General features: G+C 42.5%; 2 protein-coding genes and 1 long non-coding RNA gene across 3 annotated transcripts in view; 2 read left to right on the forward strand and 1 right to left on the reverse strand.

Annotated features, from left to right (window-relative positions):
* The window catches only part of pparaa (peroxisome proliferator-activated receptor alpha a), a 94,676-nt gene that overhangs the window by 11,011 nt on the left and 62,494 nt on the right, over positions 1 to 21,171 (reverse strand). Inside the window, exons 4-6 of the mRNA XM_060050634.1 lie at positions 2,582 to 2,720; positions 1,311 to 1,516; positions 791 to 1,042 (exon numbers count right to left, since the gene is read on the reverse strand). Coding sequence (XP_059906617.1) covers positions 791 to 1,042; positions 1,311 to 1,516; positions 2,582 to 2,720 — 597 coding nt within the window. The remainder of the gene's footprint in view (positions 1 to 790; positions 1,043 to 1,310; positions 1,517 to 2,581; positions 2,721 to 21,171) is intronic.
* On the forward strand, positions 5,199 to 7,848 carry LOC132456288 (uncharacterized). Its single transcript, XR_009525409.1, has 4 exons — positions 5,199 to 5,390; positions 5,552 to 5,919; positions 6,615 to 7,412; positions 7,652 to 7,848. It is a non-coding gene; the product is annotated as an uncharacterized LOC132456288 (long non-coding RNA).
* On the forward strand, positions 17,188 to 19,873 carry LOC132456285 (zinc finger MYM-type protein 1-like). The gene is made up of 3 exons (XM_060050633.1): positions 17,188 to 18,716; positions 18,809 to 18,908; positions 19,287 to 19,873. The coding sequence occupies exons 1-3, from the start codon at positions 17,206 to 17,208 to the stop codon at positions 19,812 to 19,814; spliced, it is 2,139 nt and encodes a 712-aa protein (XP_059906616.1). The 5' UTR covers positions 17,188 to 17,205; the 3' UTR covers positions 19,815 to 19,873.

Here is a 21,171-nt window from a genome sequence, read left to right on the forward strand (position 1 = left end):
TTGACTATCGGCGATCTCTAGGGGGCGCTATCGGACGATGGAAGCTTGTAGACGATTGCCCAACCCTAATGGCACTCCTCCGCTATTGTCATTCCGGTGCTTCCATGCTTGCTGGATTACGGTTTCTTCTTGATTCTGTAGTCCAGAAATCTGACGATGGACCTCGGGGGTCTCGCTGGATCTTTCGGTTTCATAGTCAGTGAACGATGTGCTCTCCCTATGTTTAGGTAAAACTCTTCTGGCAGTGTCAGTGAGGTTCGGATGAGACTCAGTGTGTCCTTGTTAGATTCCTCATCTTCTTTCAACCCATATATAAAAACGTTATTCCGTCTCACTCTGGACTCTAGGTCTTCACATTTTGCTGACAGGCTGGAATCTCTTTGCAGCAAGTAGTGAAGGGCTTGCTTGTTTCTTTTCGTTTTATGTACTGTGTCACTCAGCCTCTATTTGTATTCGGTCACCCTTAGTTCTAATTTTGTCGTCCTTCAACTACTTCGGACAGTGCAGATACTACTCATGTTAAGGAGTTTTTAGAATCTTTAAAGGCTTCTGCATGCTCCTTTGTCAGTGTGCGCAGCTCGGCTAGCAGGCTATAGCAGCAGGATATAACTGAGCTGACACCTAAAAATGTAGTGTTTAATTTGTGACCATTTAAAGCCATTTTAACCTGTCGATTAAGTGTTATGGTGTTAATGTGGACACTAACACGTTGACTCTATTTTGTCAAAAGAACACACCATTGAATAAAGTGTATCTGGCGGATTAAGTGTAAATATATTGTTTAGTTCACCTGGTCGTTGAGGTCGAGGTGGAGAAAGCCAGGGATGTTCTTGGCAAACTCCGTCAGCTCTGTGACCGCCTCCACTGAGGCGCTCTGGCAGCAGAGGAACAGCCGGGCCTCTGCCTCGCCGGGCCCCTCCACCAGGAGCTCCTTCCCAGCTGTGAGGCCTCGGACTGGGCCGGGGCTAGGCCCTGCTGCACCTCTCACCTCCAGGGTTTGCTCCGCCGCCTGGAAGGTCTCCATGTCGTGGATAACAAATGGCTGGAGAGGGAAGGGAGATGAAAGGAGGGAGAAGGAGAGGTGAAAGAGGTTGCAGGGTAAAGTGGAGAGGAAGAGGTGAAAAAAAGAGTGAAAAAGAAGAGGCACAAGGAAAGAGAAAGGCAGAGGAGATGAGAAAATAGGATAGTGGAGGAGGGGAAAAACATGTAAAGAGGAAAAAAACAAGGATATCAGAGAAATGATATCTCAAAATGAAATGCCCTTTATTTTATCCATGTCCTTATCTGCTCTCCCCTCCCAACCCTCTTACCGGTCGGCTGGTCTTGCCGGTCAGTATCAGTCTGGCCCTGTCCTTGTTCATGCTGAAGTTCCTCATGTAGGCCTGGTGGATCTGCTGCACCAGGACCTTGTGGTCGGGGGGCGTTAGGGTTTGCTCCGCCTCGCTCCTCACCCCCATCCCAAATTCCACCTTCAACCTCTGTTTCTCCGACTGGGGAATACGCCCGAAGCGGATCGCTGGAGGAGGAGAGCGGGGTGGATATGGAGGAGGGCTTATTTCATCACTTGCATCATTCATTCTTTGTGTTCAGATTACCGTCATAGCCCGGTTTACCAACTGCCATGTAAACACCAAAGCCAAGCTTCTAAATCCGCTTTTGAATGTGGAGGTAATTAATGTCATATATTTATGTCCCACCCCCCTGAAAATACAAGAACAAGAGCATGTTCAGTGTCTACACATACACATACATTCCATATACTTCACAGTGATAGGTCTTGGTTACTCTTTTCTTTTTCTTCAAATGGGAATTGTGGAAGATGCGCCAGATTGAACATTCAGATTCACTTTCCTGAGAAAATACTTCCTGGTAAAATAAGTCTGTTAAAATAGTGTGTAAGAGAAACCTTTGTGTTGTTCTTGTTGTTTAAAATGGTCTCAAACAGTCAAAGCCTTCCCATGCCTCGACATGCATTGTTGATAAGAGGCTGTATAAAATAGGTCTGTTTGCCAACGTTTAGTGCCTGGCCAAGGTAAGAATTTCCCATGTAGTTTTACAATAATGAAACTCTGCCACCAACGTGCTGACTTAAAATCGGAAGTAAAATGTATAGCAGCATAGGGCTGTTTGGTTGTGTATTTAAATAAAATCCCAAATCTTAGCTGGTCATGCTGTGCGCATCTTTTTTTTAAGTTAGGGTAACTAAACGCGGGAAATTAAAGACGAGATCAGCGGTATGATTCCTAATGTTTCTTGTATTTTATTACTGCTAAGCGGACTGCGGAGAATCCTAGCTCCATGTAGGCATGGGGGGATGTTTTAATGACGTAGCCACTAGTCTTCCTACTGTTTGCCCAGATTACCATCCACACACCTAAGCAACCTGAGCACGATCTGATCTGGGACTGTCCAGACCTGAGAGTTAATCCATCATAGCGTGATAGGATGACAAAAGTCACATTGAATTGACAAGTGTAACCAAGGCCATATATTCACATAATCACATCTCATTATTTGAAATTAGTAAGAATCAGATCAGAACTGATTTCAGAACCAGATTCAGAGCTGGTTGTATGCTCACCGTTGTGTGACATGCCCTCGCTGAGACACTTGTGGAAGCGGCAATACTGGCACTTGTTGCGGTTCTTCTTGTGGATCCTGCATCTGAGCTCACACTTCTCGTACTCCAGCTTCAGGCGAATCGTTCTCCTGAAGAAACCCTAGGGGAGGAGCAGTGTCAGGTCCAACCATCTCCTACTGTACCTGGGGGATACTTCTGAAGATCCCTAGAGATAGTGAATCTGGGCTTCTATAGAGTAGACCACCATATGGGGGGGGGGGGGGGGGTGTAGCCTATCCTGGCTGGGGCTTATAATGTTAGTGGATGGATCAAAAAAATGGGGGCATTTTGTCTCCCTTCCTCTCCTTCAGTTCATGGTTGGATGCGATCACAGTCTTCCTTCTACAGATCGCTGGATACCTACCTCCAAAAAAAACTGAAATCTGAGAAGGTTATCCTTACGGTTGATATAGATGCAATCACCTCTGTGCATCCTCTATGAACTCACATACACAAGAAGCAGCCCCAATCGAAAATAATCTACCAGAAGCAATTTCCATCTCATGTCCACGCTAGCCAACAGACTCTTTGGACTCTTTGGACTCAACGGATGTCCTTGACCCGTCCACCAACTGGCCAGAGCCTAGTTCGGCAGTACATCCTTCGGCCAGCGAATCGGTCAGTTTTTCCAAGAAAGAAACCAGGACTGATTCCACCCCAACTGTCTCGCTCTTAGAACCCTCCATTCTCATTTGACAGATGAGATCCAAAAGCAGTCCTCAACATTAACGGTTGCCCGCTTGCCCGGGGCAGGTGAACTCTGTGATCGGGCAACTAAAATGTGACATGTACGGTAGTTGCCCGTTCAGGCAAGTGATTTTTTTTCTTTGAAAATACACTAAATTGATAAAATAAACGTCCTCCTATATCGCGGAAGCTGAGCTTTCTACAGCGCTGTGCGCCGGTTTTCGGCCAAACAGAATAAGAAGAATCGTAACAATCATTTCCCCTGTCACCTCTGGCATATAGACATATGTTCCTTTAGCCTCAGAAAACTGGCCAAGTGCCAGGTAAATATAACGCAAAAGAAAGACACCTGAAAACGAGACGCCGTCGGGATACGAAACTAAAAGGCAAAGGAACCTTTTAATAAATTGGATTGAGAATATTCCGTGGGTCCATCATGACAAAGAAAAGGATGAGATGTTTTGCTTCACCTGCCGGGAGTTTCCGACAAAAGCAGACATGTAAGTAGAAACAAAATTCACTATCCCCTTCCTATTTTAACAATATCCTATTTTATTAGGGCAAGTTTTATCGGGAATAACGTCTCATTAGTGTCTGTCAGCCTGCCCACTGTTCAAGTGTGATGAAAGAGAAATGAGTGCGAATAAGTAATCCCGTTTATACCACGGTCACTTGCCAAAGAAAATAAATGAATTAATTCATTTATATTTTCATGCGTTTTACAATCCAAATATAAAGTTTTTCACAAGCCACAATTTCCCTGGTAACGCCGGAGGGTTTGACTAATACCTGGAACAACCATTACCCTCCCGTAAGGTTCTTATGCAACGGAAACATTGTTCACTCCTCCAGTAAATAGGATGCACCTTAGGTACGACTTGGCAACGGGAGGTATTCTAGTCCACTCAGCTATGAGCCAGAGAGCTAATGTTATGCATTGTACATATTTATAATTTGAAATTCGTCCCAGCCTTTATACCACAGATTCTCTAGGGTCTCTAGCACATAAACGCGTTGTCTGATTAAAAGTTTAATTCATTTTTCACAATTTATCAGCTCTCGTTTTGAAGACCGAATCACAGCGCAATTCGTTTCAATGGGAATCGTGACGATCTATACTTTCAACATAAAGTGTACATATTTATACTTCGAAATTCGTCCCAGCCTTCATACCACAGATACTATAGGGTCTATACTATAGCATATAATTAAGGGATAATGCAGGGCCGGCGCTAGGCATAGGCGAACTAGGCGATACTGAGTACCAATTTAGTTATTACACATTTTATACTTCACTGTGTGACTGGGTTGTTACAATTAAACTAAAGGAATTATATTCTATACATAAATAACAACTGCCCATCTACTGTCATACATTCTGATGGGTCACAGGCATCAGTGTAAAACGGAAACGATTTAGTTGAAGCTTATTTTTTGTCAAGGCTTAATTATGAACCATGTTGATGTTCTTATTGCAGTACATCCTCTCTATATATTGGCACAAAGTCCTTCCGGCACAATATTTTAGAGGCTCATGGCAAGAGCAAAAGGCACGAGCACTGTGCCATTGCCGGCAATGGAACAGAAGCACCCATGCCTGCTGTCATCGAAGGACTGCAGAAGATGGGTGATGCTCTGTGTCTAAAAATGACGAACATTATGCATGCTGCATATTATGTAGCAAAACAAGAAGTGCCCTTTACCAACTTTTCAACCCTTAATGGCCTGATCAACAGGACTGGAGGAAGACTTCCAGGCTGTTACCAGTCTGACAAAGCCTGTGCTAGGTATGTAACAGCACTTTTTTACCAACGTTTCCAACCCTTCTTGGCTTAACATTTATTTACTAAACAAAGAATGTCATCCAATGTAAAATAAAATACACGGGAAAAGTTGCTGTATAAAATTAAAAAAGCCGTATACTTTTCAATTCTCATTGATGGGGCAACAGACAGCACTACAATAGAGAATGAACTCATTTATGTTAGCTTTCTAGCAACTGATGGGCCAGTCAATACCTACTTGTCTATCCAAGACGTTAAACATGGCAATGCAAATGGCATCCTGGATGCCATCCATGCAGGTACTATAGGGATGCAATGAAATACTGCTGATAAATCGATATTTCTCCTTTTAAGCTATCTATTTCATGTAAAATACCTTTGTATATGAAATATGCTAGTAAAATAAAATTGCCTAGCATAATGTTTATCTAATGATTGACATTTTTCTTTTTTTGTTCAGCTTTTGAGGGAGCTGGCATTATTGATTGGAAGGAGAAATTGGTTGAGTTTGGCAGCGATGGGGCAGCTGTGAATGTGGGCTGCAGAAATGGCGTTGCAGCGCTTCTGCAGAAGGAACTCAACCACCCCCTCATCTCAATCCACTGTGTTGCCCACAGATTAGAGCTTGGCATCGTAAAGGCAATTAAAACCCACAAAAAGATGGAGCAAATGCAGACAATGCTTAAAAACCTGTACGATCAGTACCACTACTCCCCCAAGGCTGTCAGAGAGCTCAGAATGATTGCAGAGGCACTTGAAGAAAAGTTGTTGAAGCCATCAAATCCACACGGCGCCCGCTGGCTTCCCTATGTGCCTCGTGCAATCAAGGTCAGAACTTTAGTAAATTATTAAACACAACCTGTTGAGTTAATCCTCTTGTTTATAATTTGACCAATAGAAAATGGTGCAATACAGTAATGATAGTACCGTATTTTCCGGACTATAAGTCGCGTTTTTTTTGTAGTTTGGCTTGCCCTGCGACTTATATTTCGAAGCGACTTATATGCCAAAATTGTGCGTACATAATCCTCGGCCGCAAGAGGGCACCGTCATTCATTAGGCCTACAACTGAACGCTGCAAGCCTACTGCACCACCGAATAAATTATATTCTCGTCCTCAATGTCCTCCGGTTCAACCAAAGCTACCCCAGCCTTAGCTGCAATTTTGTGCAACATAGCTGTCACACATATCACAGCGCATGACTTGGCCGGCGAAAACTGGAGCCCTCCGCTGGACTTGTGAAGGCATCTGACCGCGGCGCATACGCGTCCGGTGGAATCCCGGTGTCACTGAATTCGGTATACTTTCAGAACTACGAGGGACCGACACACCTATATTGCTATTGCAATTTCATTCAGTCTCTCCAGACTAAACGGTCTTGTTTAAATGTTTAAAAATAAATGCGACTTATACACCGATGCGACGTATATATGTTTTTTTCCTCGTCATGGAGCATTTTTTGACTGATGCGACTTATACTCGGGAGCGACGTATAGTCCGGAAAATACGGTATCTTTTACAGATTGGGTGTGACAGCTATCCTGTACTGATTGCACATTTTGAAGAGATGGCGCCTGTGGAGAGGTTCCCTAAGCCTTCAGCTGCAGTTCTCGGCAGGGCCAAACGGGTCCTTTCCTTCCGGAAAAGATGCGATAATTTGCTCTTCCTCCACTTCAAGTGTGATGTTTTTAACCACCTTGCCACCTTGAGCAAAATGTTCCAAAAAGATGACCTGACTGTGCGTCAAGCAGTTGAGAGCCAGGAGGCCCGTTTCAGGGAACTCACTTCCTTGAGGGTAGACATTGGTCCCCAAATGGCCAAGGACAACCAGGCCATAAAGGAGACTGGCGTGTATAAAGGAGTGAGGTTCCAGAATCCAACCCACAACACGCTTGAAGCAGAGAGGATCGAGGTGATTCGTAAGAAAAAATTATGTGTGTGTGATTTGGATTGATTGATTAACCTTTACAGTAAATAAGTAATGATTCACTTTAACATTTCCTGTTAACAGATTTGATCATCAGTCATTTGGAAGAGAGGCTGAAGGATCTGCAGCAAGGGGGCATGGTTGCAAAGTTTAGGGCCTTTGACCCATCGTCCTGGCCAGCATGCAACCGTGCTGACCCAGTTGAAAGTGAGAGGTTCAGGCAGTGTAGTGTCGAAGAGATGAGGGAGATGGCAACGTTCTTTCAGGAGCTATTGAGACAAGCTGGCATTGAAGTCGATGAGGTTTTAGCAGAGTACAACCACTACAAGATCTTTGCCAAGGGACGAGCAGCAGTGCCGATGAGGGAGCTCTTCATGAGTGTCTTGCAGTCAGGTGTGAATATAGAGTGTAGAATGTGTGACAGATTAGCAAAGTGCCAAATCATATAAGTTATTTTAGGAGACTTTTCATATCGAGCAGTTCAACACTGGTCATCTTTAAATATTATTTAAAAAAACAACTGGGAGTTAGGTGTGTGACAAATGTCATACACATTTGTGTGTGACAAATGACAGCATTTTTTATGGTTACATTTTTTTAATTTATATGAAATTCTAATTTCTGTGTTTCAGAGGAAAGGCGAGAACGTTTCAAGAGCTTGGCCCCCCTCATGGAGGCGTACCTGATCCTGCCAGTAAACACGGCAGTGTGTGAGCGGGGCTTTTCGACAATGAAGGTCAAGTCTTTCCTCTCTTCAGCTGCAGAGACTGATGTTCCTGTCAGTGGAGGGCCCCCCACTGGATAAGTTTGAAGCTGAAGCTGCAGTTCACAGGTGCAGTTTCGGCTGCACCTGTGACCTCAGAGATAAAAGATAAAGAAGGAAGATATTCGTTGGTTTCAGGGAAGATACTGTAGAATGTACTGTAGTGACAATACTAAATGTTTATATTCCACCAGGCAGCCAAATTTCCGTTTATAGGAAAATATTTGAATTAATGTCAGAAGCAACAGGCATTGCGGGGGTTATTGGAATATACGTATCAATGCAAGATTAGACTACTCAAACTTTAATTTACAAAATAATTAAATTCTTATGTCAAAACTGGTGGTGAAATCCACCCGACTGGGCGTGATTACACCCATTACTGTCATCTTCATGATGTGTACTCAAGAATTTATATATATTTTTAGTTTTTATTAGAGTAGATCAGGCTGAACATTGAAATATTGATTTGTCAGACCACATCCGCATACACACACACCGCACCCACATGCGCACGAAAATACACGGAAACGCACACACACGCGTGTCGTGTGCGCACGTCAAGACAAAGGCAGCGACACATACACGGAAGCGAACACACACGCGCCCGCGTACACACCCCATATCAAGACAAAGGCAGCGACACACCCGCCCGATGTAAGACGTTATGTTTTTAAACATAACGGCTCTGCCATCGACATACACGCAGGTAAGAACACATACACACACGCGCACACACCGCAGCGACCCTCGCCCTTAAACATAACGGCTCCGCCATTGACACACCCGCAGGTTAGAAGACACACACAGGGACACACCGCAGCGACCCTTGCCCAGGTAAGACGTTATGTTTTTAAACATAACGGCTCCGCCATTGACACACGCGCAAGGATAAAAACACACACGCACACACCGCAGTGACACATGCCCAGGTAAGACGTTCTGTCTATAGAAATTGCGATAAAGGAAGGGAAGAGACAATTTCTCACCTCGACAACCAACGCCAGGTCGTTCATTTTGTCATATAAAAACCGTTAAATTCAAACATCGCGCCGACCGGCATATCAACACACAAGTCACGTGATCTTAAAGAGACAGTGTCCCTATAACACAACGAAAACATGTCAATAAGACAGTATGGTGAATTATGTCTATAAAGTCCACCACAAGACTACACTTTGTTGCTCAAATGTAATATTACACCCCTCCTTGAGCCTCCCGAAATGTCTTGCAATATTGATATCCCCCCTTCCCCCCTGCGGACTGTTTTAGTTGATTTTTTTTTGTTTTGTGTATGCTATGTGTGACTGTAGTCTACTGCTGCCTGTCTTGGTCAGGACACTGGAATAGATGTTTAAAGGTTGGGTATGGAATTCTCTTTTTTGTCAATTTTTGCAAAATTACTTGAAATCCTTATCATAACCCACTTACAGCCACTGAGTTAGCCGTACTGACATGAACATTTAACAAGTCAATCATCTGTGGAACGGGCAGGGCTCGAAAAACTCCAGCCAATGATTTCCAGACCCACCGAGTGGCATTGGACAGTAAGTACGTCAATCAAACGGTCGTACTGCACTCCCCCTCCCGCGCGACCCCTTTGTGCACGTACTCAAAGCTCGTGACCCAGAGCAAGCTTCTGTTTGTTGTTGTCCTGCAGTAGCTACTGGAGCTAGCTAACTAGCTAATGGCTCGCTCTCGCGCATCTGTGTTCGCTCGTGCATGATTGCGCGTCCATGTACTTGGAATGGGTGGAGTCAGAGTCAGCGTTGAAGGAGATGGGGTAGGACCATTTGAGTTGTGTATTTTCAAAATCTGCTGGCGTTTCGCAAATCCCATACCCAACCTTTAATGTCAATGATGATTATTATTTTCAGAAATTTGTTAAATTATCGACTGGGGTTTCCACATTAATGCTATGGATTTAATAACAACAAGAGTAATTAAATCCATACTAGAGTAAAAAAACTCTAGCATGCATAAATTCTAGCAGGGAGAGTCGAAGCAGTCCTGCCCATGCTCATTCACACGGATCAGACTGGATTTGTTTCACAGAGACAAACGCATGAAAGTATGAGACGTTCGCTAAGTAGATCCAGCCATATTCAGGAACAACATTTGCAGGCCTATTGGTTAGTCTAGACACGGAAAATGCCTTTGTTTTTCAATAGGGTCCTTGAGAAATTTGGTTTTTATTTTAATTATCAGCACTCTATATAATAATCAATCCGCCCAAATTAAAATCTATCAAAATCTATAAAATTAGAAAGAAGCACAAGGCTGGGCTCTGGATTGTCTCCACTTCTTTTTGCATTATATATTGGCACTGGCTCAGTTGATCAGACAAAGAAATAGTATCAAAGGAATTTGCATAAATAATGATGAACACAAAGTGGCACTATACACAGATGATATTTTGATGTTTTCAGTGGCCAAGAACCCTTCATGGTCGACGAACTGGAGAAAGCCCTGCAGGGACTGAATTGTGGTAAGGTAGCAGGCTATGACGACATCAAACAAATTCTACAACTGGATTGTACATACAAACTCAATCCCTAAGAAACGGCGGACAGCAAAAGTAATTGCTAACCCAAACCTGGCAAAGACCATAAACTGCCAGCAAGTTACTGCCCAATATCCCAATGCTCTGTGTCCCCTCGGAAATCTTGGAAAGCCAAATACTACAGAGTACATCGACAGAAGTAGAGTCAAAACTTAATGTAGATCAGGCCGGTTTCCGCAAGGAGGCAGTACAGGGGAACAAGGACTGGCCTTAACCACCTACATTGAAAAAGGCCTGGAGAGCAAGATTAAAACAGGGACTGTGTTCCTTGATCTCACAGCAGCCTACGATGTGGCCTGGCATAAAGGCCTCCTGCTGTAACTCAGGAAAAAATGCTCGCTGCCTGGGCTACAGCCACCATCCAAACTCTGCGTAACAGGAGGTTCAGAGTACACTTAGGACAGAAAGCCAGCTCATGGAAAACACAGAAAAATGGGCTTCCAAAAAGCTCAGTTCTGCAACCAAGTCTAGCAAAAACAGTTTCCAGTGTCTTCCATCTTCAAAAAGCAGATGCTACCAAACAGCTGGACATCAGATTGGGTTGCTTCACAGGTTGTGAAGCAGCCCGAGACCACTGTGTGCCTGCGGAGAGGAGCAAACTATGGAGCACATTATTGAAGCCTGCCCTCTCCAAAGACTGAAAGGAGGTCTATCTTCCTCCACAATTTAGATCAGGAGGCCACTGCTTGGCATGAGAAATTTGCATTAGCTAAATAAATAAATAAACTCCAAAACTAAAAGCCCATTACACTGAAGGAGAACCTAAATGCTGGAGAGGCTGTTGAAATCGGAATGCAGACCATTGGAAAATATTTTGGGAATGTCCATGGTTAAAACCTTTTTGGTCAGAGGTACATTAAAGAATGGAAAAAATATTCCACACCAAAATTCCTTAGCACTTTGAAACATTTATTCTAGGTAGCTTAGACATTAGACATTGGTTGCATTCCGACCCTCCCACAGTGGAAGAATGGTCAGACACAATTAATGACATATTTAATGGGAAAAATAACCTCACTTAATTAAAAAATGGATGAATTCACTAAGGTATGGTCAAATTGGACTTAATTCATGAAAAAAGACAGACAAATTAAAGATCTGATGAAAAAAAGCTCCCAAATCGAACCCCACAATGTGATGGATTGTTGCCCTTTTTATTTATTGTTATTCTTATTATTGTCTATTCTAGTCTTGGGCAAGGAAAGCAATGTGCTATGTTTTTTTGTTTAATGGGTTAATGTGTTTGTTTAATGGCTTATTTAAAATCACAGCAACTCTAAAGAGGTGCTAGATTATCTACATACAAAGTTTTTCCTTTTTTTGTTATTTTATTGTTCCGGTTATATTGTTCTAGAATAGTAAACACAAACAAAAAACAGGAAGGCGAGTATTTAGGTTTTGCTGGTCACGAACAGTATTGATAGTTTCACATGTACCGTTTTTATTTTCTGTAATAAACAAGCAATAACTTGTTATCAATGCGTACAATACTGTTTATTATTTTTTAATTAAAAAAACTATTCATTATGGATGTATCTGTACATCTTGTATTACCTTTCATAGTCTGAGGGTGCCTTTTCAAGTATCAAGTTTGTTATAGCCATTTCAACAATATAGAAAATACAGTTGATAAGAATGTGTTTTGGTATGCTCACATGTATCACACAGCAACAATAACAACACAAGACAAAAAGCCTAAAACGGCACATAAATAACAAGGAGTACAACAGGAATAAAAAAACACAGAATGCATGGTTCGCAGAGAGTTGCAGCGGTTAAAGTACAGTACAGTAGTGCAAAAAGTGCAAAGTGAGGTAGACCATAAGACCGTAAAGTGCTTAGTGCATGTTCAGGTGGCGTATAGCTTGTAGATAGGTACTATCCCTAAAGCGTGATGTTTTACTTGTGATGCTTCTGTACCTCTTCCCTGATGGTAAGAGTGTGAGTAAGTGGTGTGCTGGATGAGAGGGGTCAGAGATGATCTTTCTAGCTTTCCTGGAAATTCTGGTGCCATAGTGCGAGTCTATGGTAGGCAGACTACAGCCAATGATTTTAGAGGCCCCACTACCCTCTCAAGCTGTTGTTTGTCCTGGCTGGTAGCACTACCATACCAGACCAGGATGGAGAAGGTGAGCACGCTTTCGATGGCTGCATGATAAAACTGGGTCATGCCTGCCTGACTAACCCCAAATTTCCTCAGCTGACGGAGGAAGTATAATCTCTGATGGGCTTTGGAAATGATGAGACTGATGTTCAGGTTCCATGATATGGACTGGTGGACGCCTATGAAACGGAAGGAGGAGACCCATTCCACAACTTGGCCCTTAATGGAGATGGGAAGGTGCTGGCCTGCCTTTTTCCTATAGTCAACTATGAGTTCTTTGGTTTTGGTTGTATTGAGGATTAGGTTATTGTCTTCACACCACTGCACCAGCTCACTCCTTTAGGTAGATTCCTCCCCATCAGATATGAGGCCTATGACTGTGGTGTCATCTGCAAACTTTAGAATTTTAACAGATGCAGAATTTGATGTACAATTGTTAGGGTAAAGAGAAAATAGTTGACAAGACACACCCTTGTGGGGCGCCAGTGTTCAGAACCCTTGGTAATGACACATTATTCTGGATTTTAACACACTATTTTCTACAGGACAGGAAGTTTCAGATGATGGTATTAAAGCCGAGCTAAAATCAATGAACAGTACACTGGCATATGTGGACTGAGTGTTCAGATGTTGCAGAATGAAATGTGTGCAAAGTGAAACTGACTCGTCCACTCCCCTATTAGCCTGTAGGCAAATTGTGTGTGAGGGTCTAGCGTGATGTGCGTCAAGTACCTACAAACTAGGCGCTCAAGGACCTACATAACAAAAGAAGTAAATGCAACAGGCCTATAATCATTAAGACAAGTTATGTTACTTTTCTTGAGCACTGGATTGATCATAGCTGATTTAAAACATGCAGGTACCGTTGCTGTGTGCCGTGTTAAGAGACCAGTTGAAGATGTAAGTGAGTATGGAAGCAAGCTGGTCTGCACAACTCTTTAGTGTAGCCGGTGTCACACCATCAGGCCCTGCTGCTTTGTTGATGTTCTGATGCCATAGCAGTCTACGGACATCATGCTCTGGGATGGAAAAGGGAAAGTGCCCATCCCACAGCGGGTGCGGGAGAGCACTTGTCTGGGCACCATTGTTCTCAAAACGGCAGAAAAAGTCATTAAGTCACTCTGGCAGGGAGAAGTCACAGTCAAGAACGTGATGTTTTGTCTTGTAGTCAGTGATCACCTGTAGGCCTTGCCAGACAACATTATTGTTGTGATCTTGGAGTTTGTTTTCAAGTTTGACTCTGTAGTTGGCTTTAGCTGTATTAACTGCCTTCCGGAGTTTGCATTTAAGAAGTATGTGTTGCTCTTTGTCCCCACATTTAAAAGCATAATTTTGGAGTTGGGCTTAATCTTACATTTAAATAATCAATAGGCTAATCAATAGAATGTTTTGGTGCCCCCTCCGGCACTTGCCCTACTCACAGCGTGCGTGTGTACATAGTGAAGGGCACTGGTTGAATGCCCTCAGGCACGGAACTGGCTTCTCTGTCCTCCAGTTTGATCACCTCTATTGTTTATCAGATCTTATTTGCTTGTCCTGCAATCTGGCAGGACAAGCAAAGTGTAGTGTCCATAATAATGTTCAACGTTGCACACCGATACATGAATTCACAGCTTTAGTCAGTTAGGGACCTGGTTGACAGACTCAGCCATCCGTGGACACATCAGTCAGTATTATTTAACCTCCACTGCCAGTCCATCCATGCCACTGGCCCATCCTATCTGTCTGTACCTCCTGAAGCAGTACTGCTACTGCCGTACTGCTGCATTTACGGCTAAGGAACACTCCCAGACCCCAAAGAAAATAGTATTTTTAAAATATATCTACTCAAACACACATTTTTAAATATGCTTCACAACCTATGGTTATTTTATATTTTAGTTTTCAGTCATGCGTCTTCAAAATTTTCAATAGATTGCTGTATCGTCCGCTAAGGTCCAGGGCTGGACTGGGACAAAAGAATGGCCCTGGCATTTTTGGCCATGGCGGCCCACCATGATTATTCATACGATATGCGGAGGAACATGACATACCAGAGTATATATGTGCACATTGTGCAAAAATTAAAATAAAGCGGAGTTGCCTGCATGGAAGAAAGTAACCATGTTAAAAAATGTATACGGTACGGAACTTTCATGATGAAAGTTACCTGGTTACCTACCAATGATTAATCATCCATTTTTGGCAAAGCAACGTTTCACTGATATTACATGATAACTGTAAGCTGTAACACCTGCAAACAATACTATACTATTTAAAGCCAGCTAAAATAACAATTAAGTTGGACACCAAGTCTGCATTATTTGAAAACAAAGGCTATAAAAGGCAACACACACACACACACACACACACACACACACACACACACACACACACACACACACACACACACACACACACACACACACACACACACACACACACACACACACACACACACACACACACACACACCTCAAAACCAGCAAGGTCGAGGCTGTGCACAAAACTAGGCTTCTATTATTATGCATGTTTTAAGTCTGAATGAATAAAATAAGCCCTGTAACAATTTCCTATGTTGAGTATTTGCACACTTTCAGCCTTCAATTTCCCCAGATAGTATTTTGTGAAGATGTACATACATCCCAAAACATTTTCATCGTTAATTTCACAGAATGACACAGAAATCATAATTTCTGTGTCATTCCAGTGTCTTTCTGACTGGGTGCATGTGTAACCTACGTCTGTGTACCTGTAACGATATGTGGAATCAGTAGGTGGGAGGAGTAGGTGGTCACTGTGTCCAGTTGTCGGGTTTTGAGCCTTTTTTCTCTCAGCTTCTCTGCGCCCCCCTTGCGCTTTTGTGGTTTATTATCATCCCCAGACAGCCTCAGACGGACACTCACTTCTCCCCAACTCCAGTCAGCTCAAATGTCAAAATTTAATAACCTTGGTCAATTGGGAGGGGAGGGTTGGGCTGAGAGATTTCATTGGACTAGCCCAATATCCTTCAAGGAAATCGACCAATGGGCCGCGTTTCGTGTCTCAAATACTGTCACGTAGAAAAAAAATCTTTAGTATATACTTTTTTTGATTCAATGATGACAGCCCCAGCCCAAAATTGTGTGTCAGCCCACCGGGCATTGTACACCCAATGGCCAGTCCACCCCTGCTAACGTCCTATTTGGATGAACGCAGCCTAGTTAACCTTGACTTATATTTCTTCAAGAACACAAAGTTCAGTGGTTGCCCAAAGTTACAAAAGGAGCCCAAAGGAGTACATCTTGAATATCGATATAAGCATTTCGGTATACACACAATTTCAACCACACCCTTTTGCGTAGTTATTTGCTCCTGATGGCTATGTTTTTAATTGTACAGACTTCACTTCTAGTCAGATAGAAGGTGCATATGGTACTAAAGGATTTTTATCTAGTTAAAAAAATAAATAGGATCCTTGTGGTTTTTAATGTCACAAAATGTAAAATGGCGGGAAATCTATCAGACGGAAGTCATAGGTTATTGTGGGAGATTTGTTCACCATGAAGAAGCACATATGGGAAAAGTTTCATGACTGAAACGGGATCAGAAGAAGGGGTCAAAGTCCGCATTTTCAGTTGATTGCTATAGCGCCCCCTAACCCCCAATCTGGGTAATCTTTGGAGCAATTTATCTTGACCCATATGCCTTTACCTACACAAAGTTATATGATGATGATTGATTGATTTGGTTCCTTCAATTTACTTGGATCAATGTGGGCTCTGGCGGCCATGGCGTTCTATCAATCGACATCACATTGAGCAGTTATAACTCTCCTGCTCAAATCGGACAATTCGTCTCGGATCTGTGGTCATTTTAGTCCCAGGCAATGAACATTTTGAGGCCACGCCCTGATAGAAAACGTGTGGATGTCACCTTGTTCAGAATTTACCCTGAACATTTTTTGTGTCATAGGACAGTGGTTTTCAAACTGTGGGGGGCGCCAGAGTTCTTCAGGGGGGGCGCGAAGTGAGAAAAAAATAAACCCGAAAAAAACACTGAAAGTCGATGATTCAAATCATCAGTCGTACTTCAACTGTAGAAGTAACATAACTAAATCAATTTTCAACCGTTTATCTTCGTGCAAACCATTTAACAAATCTACACACTTGTATCTTCAATAATATCTAAACAGAATTTCGATATAATTTAAAACTCCTTCAGAATCACAGTTTTAGTTTCATACCGCTTCGTTTACAGCTGTTTTCATTGAAGACGTCAGCCCATTCTGATACACCTACTTCTAGACATCGTAACCAGTGGCGGCCGGTCAATAGGGGGCGCTAGGGCGCCGCCCCCATCAAAATTTCGGGAAAAAAGTATAGACACAGTAAACATAAATTACATAATAAAAAGTAATTACCACGTCTGTTCAGTGTTCACTCATACAATGGGTTTTACTTTTAAATTTGTATGCCTTTCCATTCAATATTGGGTTTATTCTGGGTTGTTTCATGCATTTCAATAGCGAGGGGCGCCGGCCAAATGAGTGTGTATGTGGCCTCTTAAACTTTTGGCTTCCATGTGACTTCATGCTGGTCTCTAATTGGTCACTTCAAGATTCTTCTCCGGGCGCAGCTCTCTGCGCCCCTGGCCAATCAGCGTGCTTGGGCTCATTTTTCATCCAGTCTGATTGATTCATGATACCTGTCGTGCCTGTCACTCAAAGAGCGACAGACACGCCCACGCGCACACGGAGCAGACAGAAAAAAACAACAACGAGAAGACAAGAGGAGACATGGCGACAGCAAACGAAAATTCGGTTGTTTCATTACGCAGTAATCCTTTCTCGAGGCGTTCGGTGGAGGAAAAAAAAAGAATAAAGGAGCTTGGACCGGAGCAGCCTGATATACAAATCCAGCAGCAGGCAAGTGACAGGGGAAGGAGTTACACTAGAGGCTTCTCTCGTTTGTGTTACACCAAACACAGTTGGCTAGCTGGATGTGGAGTTAGCAATGCTCTCTATTGCTTTCCATGCTTGCTTTTTCAAAGTGTTGGCAGTGGCACTGAAGCTCTGTGGACAACAACTGGGGTCAGAGACCTGAAACATCTCTCTGAAAAATGCAAACGGCATGAAAGTAGCCGTAGCCACCTTGACAACAGCATGAAGCTACAGTTTTTTGGCCGAGTTAGCATTGCTGAACAATTAGATGAGGGCTACAGAGTTGGCATTAGAAGGCACAATGAAGAGGTGACAAAAAATCGTCACATACTGTCCAGGATAATAGACTGTGTGAAATTTTGTGGGGCCTTTGAATTGGCTTTACGTGGCCATGATGAGAGTGAGAGCTCTGTCAACCCCGGGATATTTCGTGGGCTGGTGGATTTTGTTGCCTCTCTGGGTGGAGCTTTGAAAGAGCACCTTGAGACTGCCACTGTTTTTAAGGGTACTTCAAAAACTGTCCAAAATGAGCTCCTGGATTGTATGTTGTCTGTTGCAAGGGAGCAAATAATTAAAGAAGCTCAAAAGAGTGTTTTTGTATCAATCCAGGCAGATGAGACAACAGATATTTCAACACAGACCCAACTTGTGCTTGTACTACGCTACATTGATGACAAACACAGTGTGCAGGAAAGATTTTTTGAGTTCATTCCTCTGCAGTCATCTACTTCTGAGTCCATTGCTACTGCATTAAAAGAGCGTCTTGCTGCCATCATTCCAGAGGATCAGAAAAGCAAGCTAATCTGCCAGGCATATGATGGAGCCAGTGTGATGAGGGGTGCCAATGCAGGTGTTCAGAGGAAAATCAAAGATGAGTACCCAAATGCCCACTATATCCACTGCTATGCACACCAACTCAACCTGATCATGCAACAGGCCACCTCTCACATTTCCAAGGTGAGAATTTTTTTTTCGGACCTGGGTGGATTTGCCAGCTTTTTTTCCAGATCACCCAAGCGTACAGCTGTTCTTGCTAAAATGGTGGCCCATAGACTGCCAACATCCAGCAATGTCAGATGGAACTTTCACAGCCGAGCCGTCAACACTGTGTTTGAGCACAGACAGGATCTCATTCAGTGTTTTGAGAACATACGCGACTCGGGTGACTTTGACCCCAAAACCATGAGAGAGGCAGGAGGCATGGCCATGCTGCTGGAACATCAGGATTTTAAGTTCTTTCTGGAACTTTTTCACCACATCATGCCACATGTGGACCTCCTCTATGCCAAGCTCCAGAAGAAGAACATAGATGCAGTCCACATCAAAGGGAGCATCCAGCAGTTTGAACAGGACATACAAATCATCAGGTAATAAGTATTCCTATCAGTAATATGATCATCACATTTTTCAACATTATCTCTTTTCCCCTTTTTGATTATTATTATGACTTCTCACACAGAAATTCTCGCCATTCCATGGGTGAGCAAAGCAGTGGTTCTCTGACAGCAAAGAGGCGTCGGGTACTCAGTTCAGAGGATCGTCAAAATGTTGCAGAAGAGGTGAGTTTATGTTGTAGAAATCTGTCATAGTCCATGTTTCATTTGAGGTTGTAATGTTTGTTAGAGGAGAAATGTGTTTTGAAATACAATTTAAAATATGTCATTGTCATGTTGCAGAGATGTAGCCTCATGTTGCAGAGATGTAGCCTATCACCTAATCACAATTAAACTATTTGTTTAAAGTAGTACTATCACCAATACATAAGTAATAGCAATAAAAAAAAGCTGAAATATGCAATAAATAGGTCCAGGGGAGCCATAACTATATGTACACAAAATATAGCCAACAGTGTACTGTCTGAGGAGCAAATGCAAAAAAAAAAGAATTGTTAAAGAAAATTGTTTTTTCTCTATATTTTTGTATTCTTCTCTCTGTAGATCTGCAACACCATTCTGGGACACACCAGGGAGCGCTTCTCCTTCACCGACCATCTTGTCTGTGCAACCTTGCTGCAGGGGGACAGGTTTGAGGACCATCAGGGGGCATTTCCTGAAGAGACACTACAAAGCACGCTGAAGGCCTACAGAATGCTGAATGGAAGCAAACTGAAGACAGAGCTCAGTCTCATCTACAGCAAAGTAGAGTTCAGAGCCTGTTGTGGTGCAGTGGACCTGTTCCAGCTGTTCATGGAAAACAATCTTGAAGATGTCTTTTCAGAAACTGTCACTCTCTTAAAGATCCTCATCACCACACCCATGACCACAGCTGAAGCAGAGAGGTGCTTCTCAACCTTGAAAAGAGTGAAAACCTTCCTCAGAAACACCATGACCCAGGAGAGGCTGAATGCACTGGCCATGCTCTCCATGGAAAAGAGACTTGTTTGTGAAATGACAGATTTCAATCAGAAAGTCATTGAAAAATTTGCTGGCCTGAAGGAGAGGAGAGCAAAATTTATGTTCAAGTAGTTTATTGTTGTGTTGTAATCCCCGCCCGCCAGTGCGCCCCCCCCAGATTTTTTTAGCACCAGCCGACCACTGATCGTAACTCATTCATTTTTCAACCGTTTACGATCGTTCAAACCATTAAACAAATCTACACACTTGTATCTTCAATACTATCTAAACGGAATTTTGATAGCATTTATACTTTTTTCAGAATCACAGTTTTAGTTTCAAACCGGCATCGTTTTCAGCTGCTTATAATAATTTAGGTCACCATAGCAACGCCAGTAAACAAACCCCGCCGAATAGTCGAATCTCTGGACTGAAAAGGCAGATCTGATTCGACTCAGAAAATTCAGAGTCGGGGACCCTGAATGAATCTTAAAAGAGCTCTCACAGATTAATCTTAATCTGTGTAAACTGGCAGTTTACAAAGATTAAGATGTTCAAATGTATTTAAAAAAGGTTAAGCTAAAACATGCTTAGATAAAGTTGTTAAATTGTGTTAAGAAATGTGTTTAAAAACGCACAAAGATGTTGTAATGTTTAAAAAATATGTTTAAAAAATACGTTTCAAAGATATGTTTCAAATGTTTTAAAATTATGATCAGAGATGTTTAAAATGTGTAAAATAATTAAGATAGCTTTCAAAACACAGGTACTTAGAACATTTGGGGGGGGGGGCTCAGCTGAAATTTTTTCTCTGAGGGGGGGCTCACTCGCTCACACTTTGAAAACCCCTGTCATAGGAGATCATAGGAGTCTCCATGTTGATATATGAGCAATCTAGTATAAGTTTTAAACCAAACGCTTTTGCATAGATATTGTCTGCAAGGATAAAACTTTGATCCTTGGTTTTCTTTCAGTTTTTCACAAAATTCAAAATGTCAGAAAATCTATTCAGACGGAAGTTATAGGTTCTTGAGGCAAAGTTGTTCAGCATGAGGAGACACATATGTTGATCAAGTTGAATGACTAAGTCAAAGTGGGCCAGAGATATGCTTTCTATAGTGCCACCATTCGGTCAAACAGTGTAATTTTCGCAAAGTAAAAAAAAGCGAGTGTTTTTGGCTGTGTAGGTGTTTTTAGCAGAATACTAACTGGAAAATGCATTTCCTGCAGAAAACGCGGTGAGTGCTGCAGTGCAAAGTGAGGTTGAAACATGTTTTAGTAAAGCCACATAGTTTAAGACTTAAAGAAATGTTAAATGGCTGAAATCAAGTGAAGGGATTTGAACAGAGGTCAAATGGAGTTAACAATGTAAACATGCACACCATTCAAAGAAAATAAATTGTGGGGAAAGAAAAGCTAGTGTGTGTGTGTGTGTGTGTGTGTGTGTGTGTGTGTGTGTGTTTGTTTTGGGGCATATAAGGACAGATTT

This window comes from Gadus macrocephalus, chromosome 4 (genome assembly GCF_031168955.1).
Source record: "Gadus macrocephalus chromosome 4, ASM3116895v1".
NCBI lineage: Eukaryota > Metazoa > Chordata > Actinopteri > Gadiformes > Gadidae > Gadus > Gadus macrocephalus.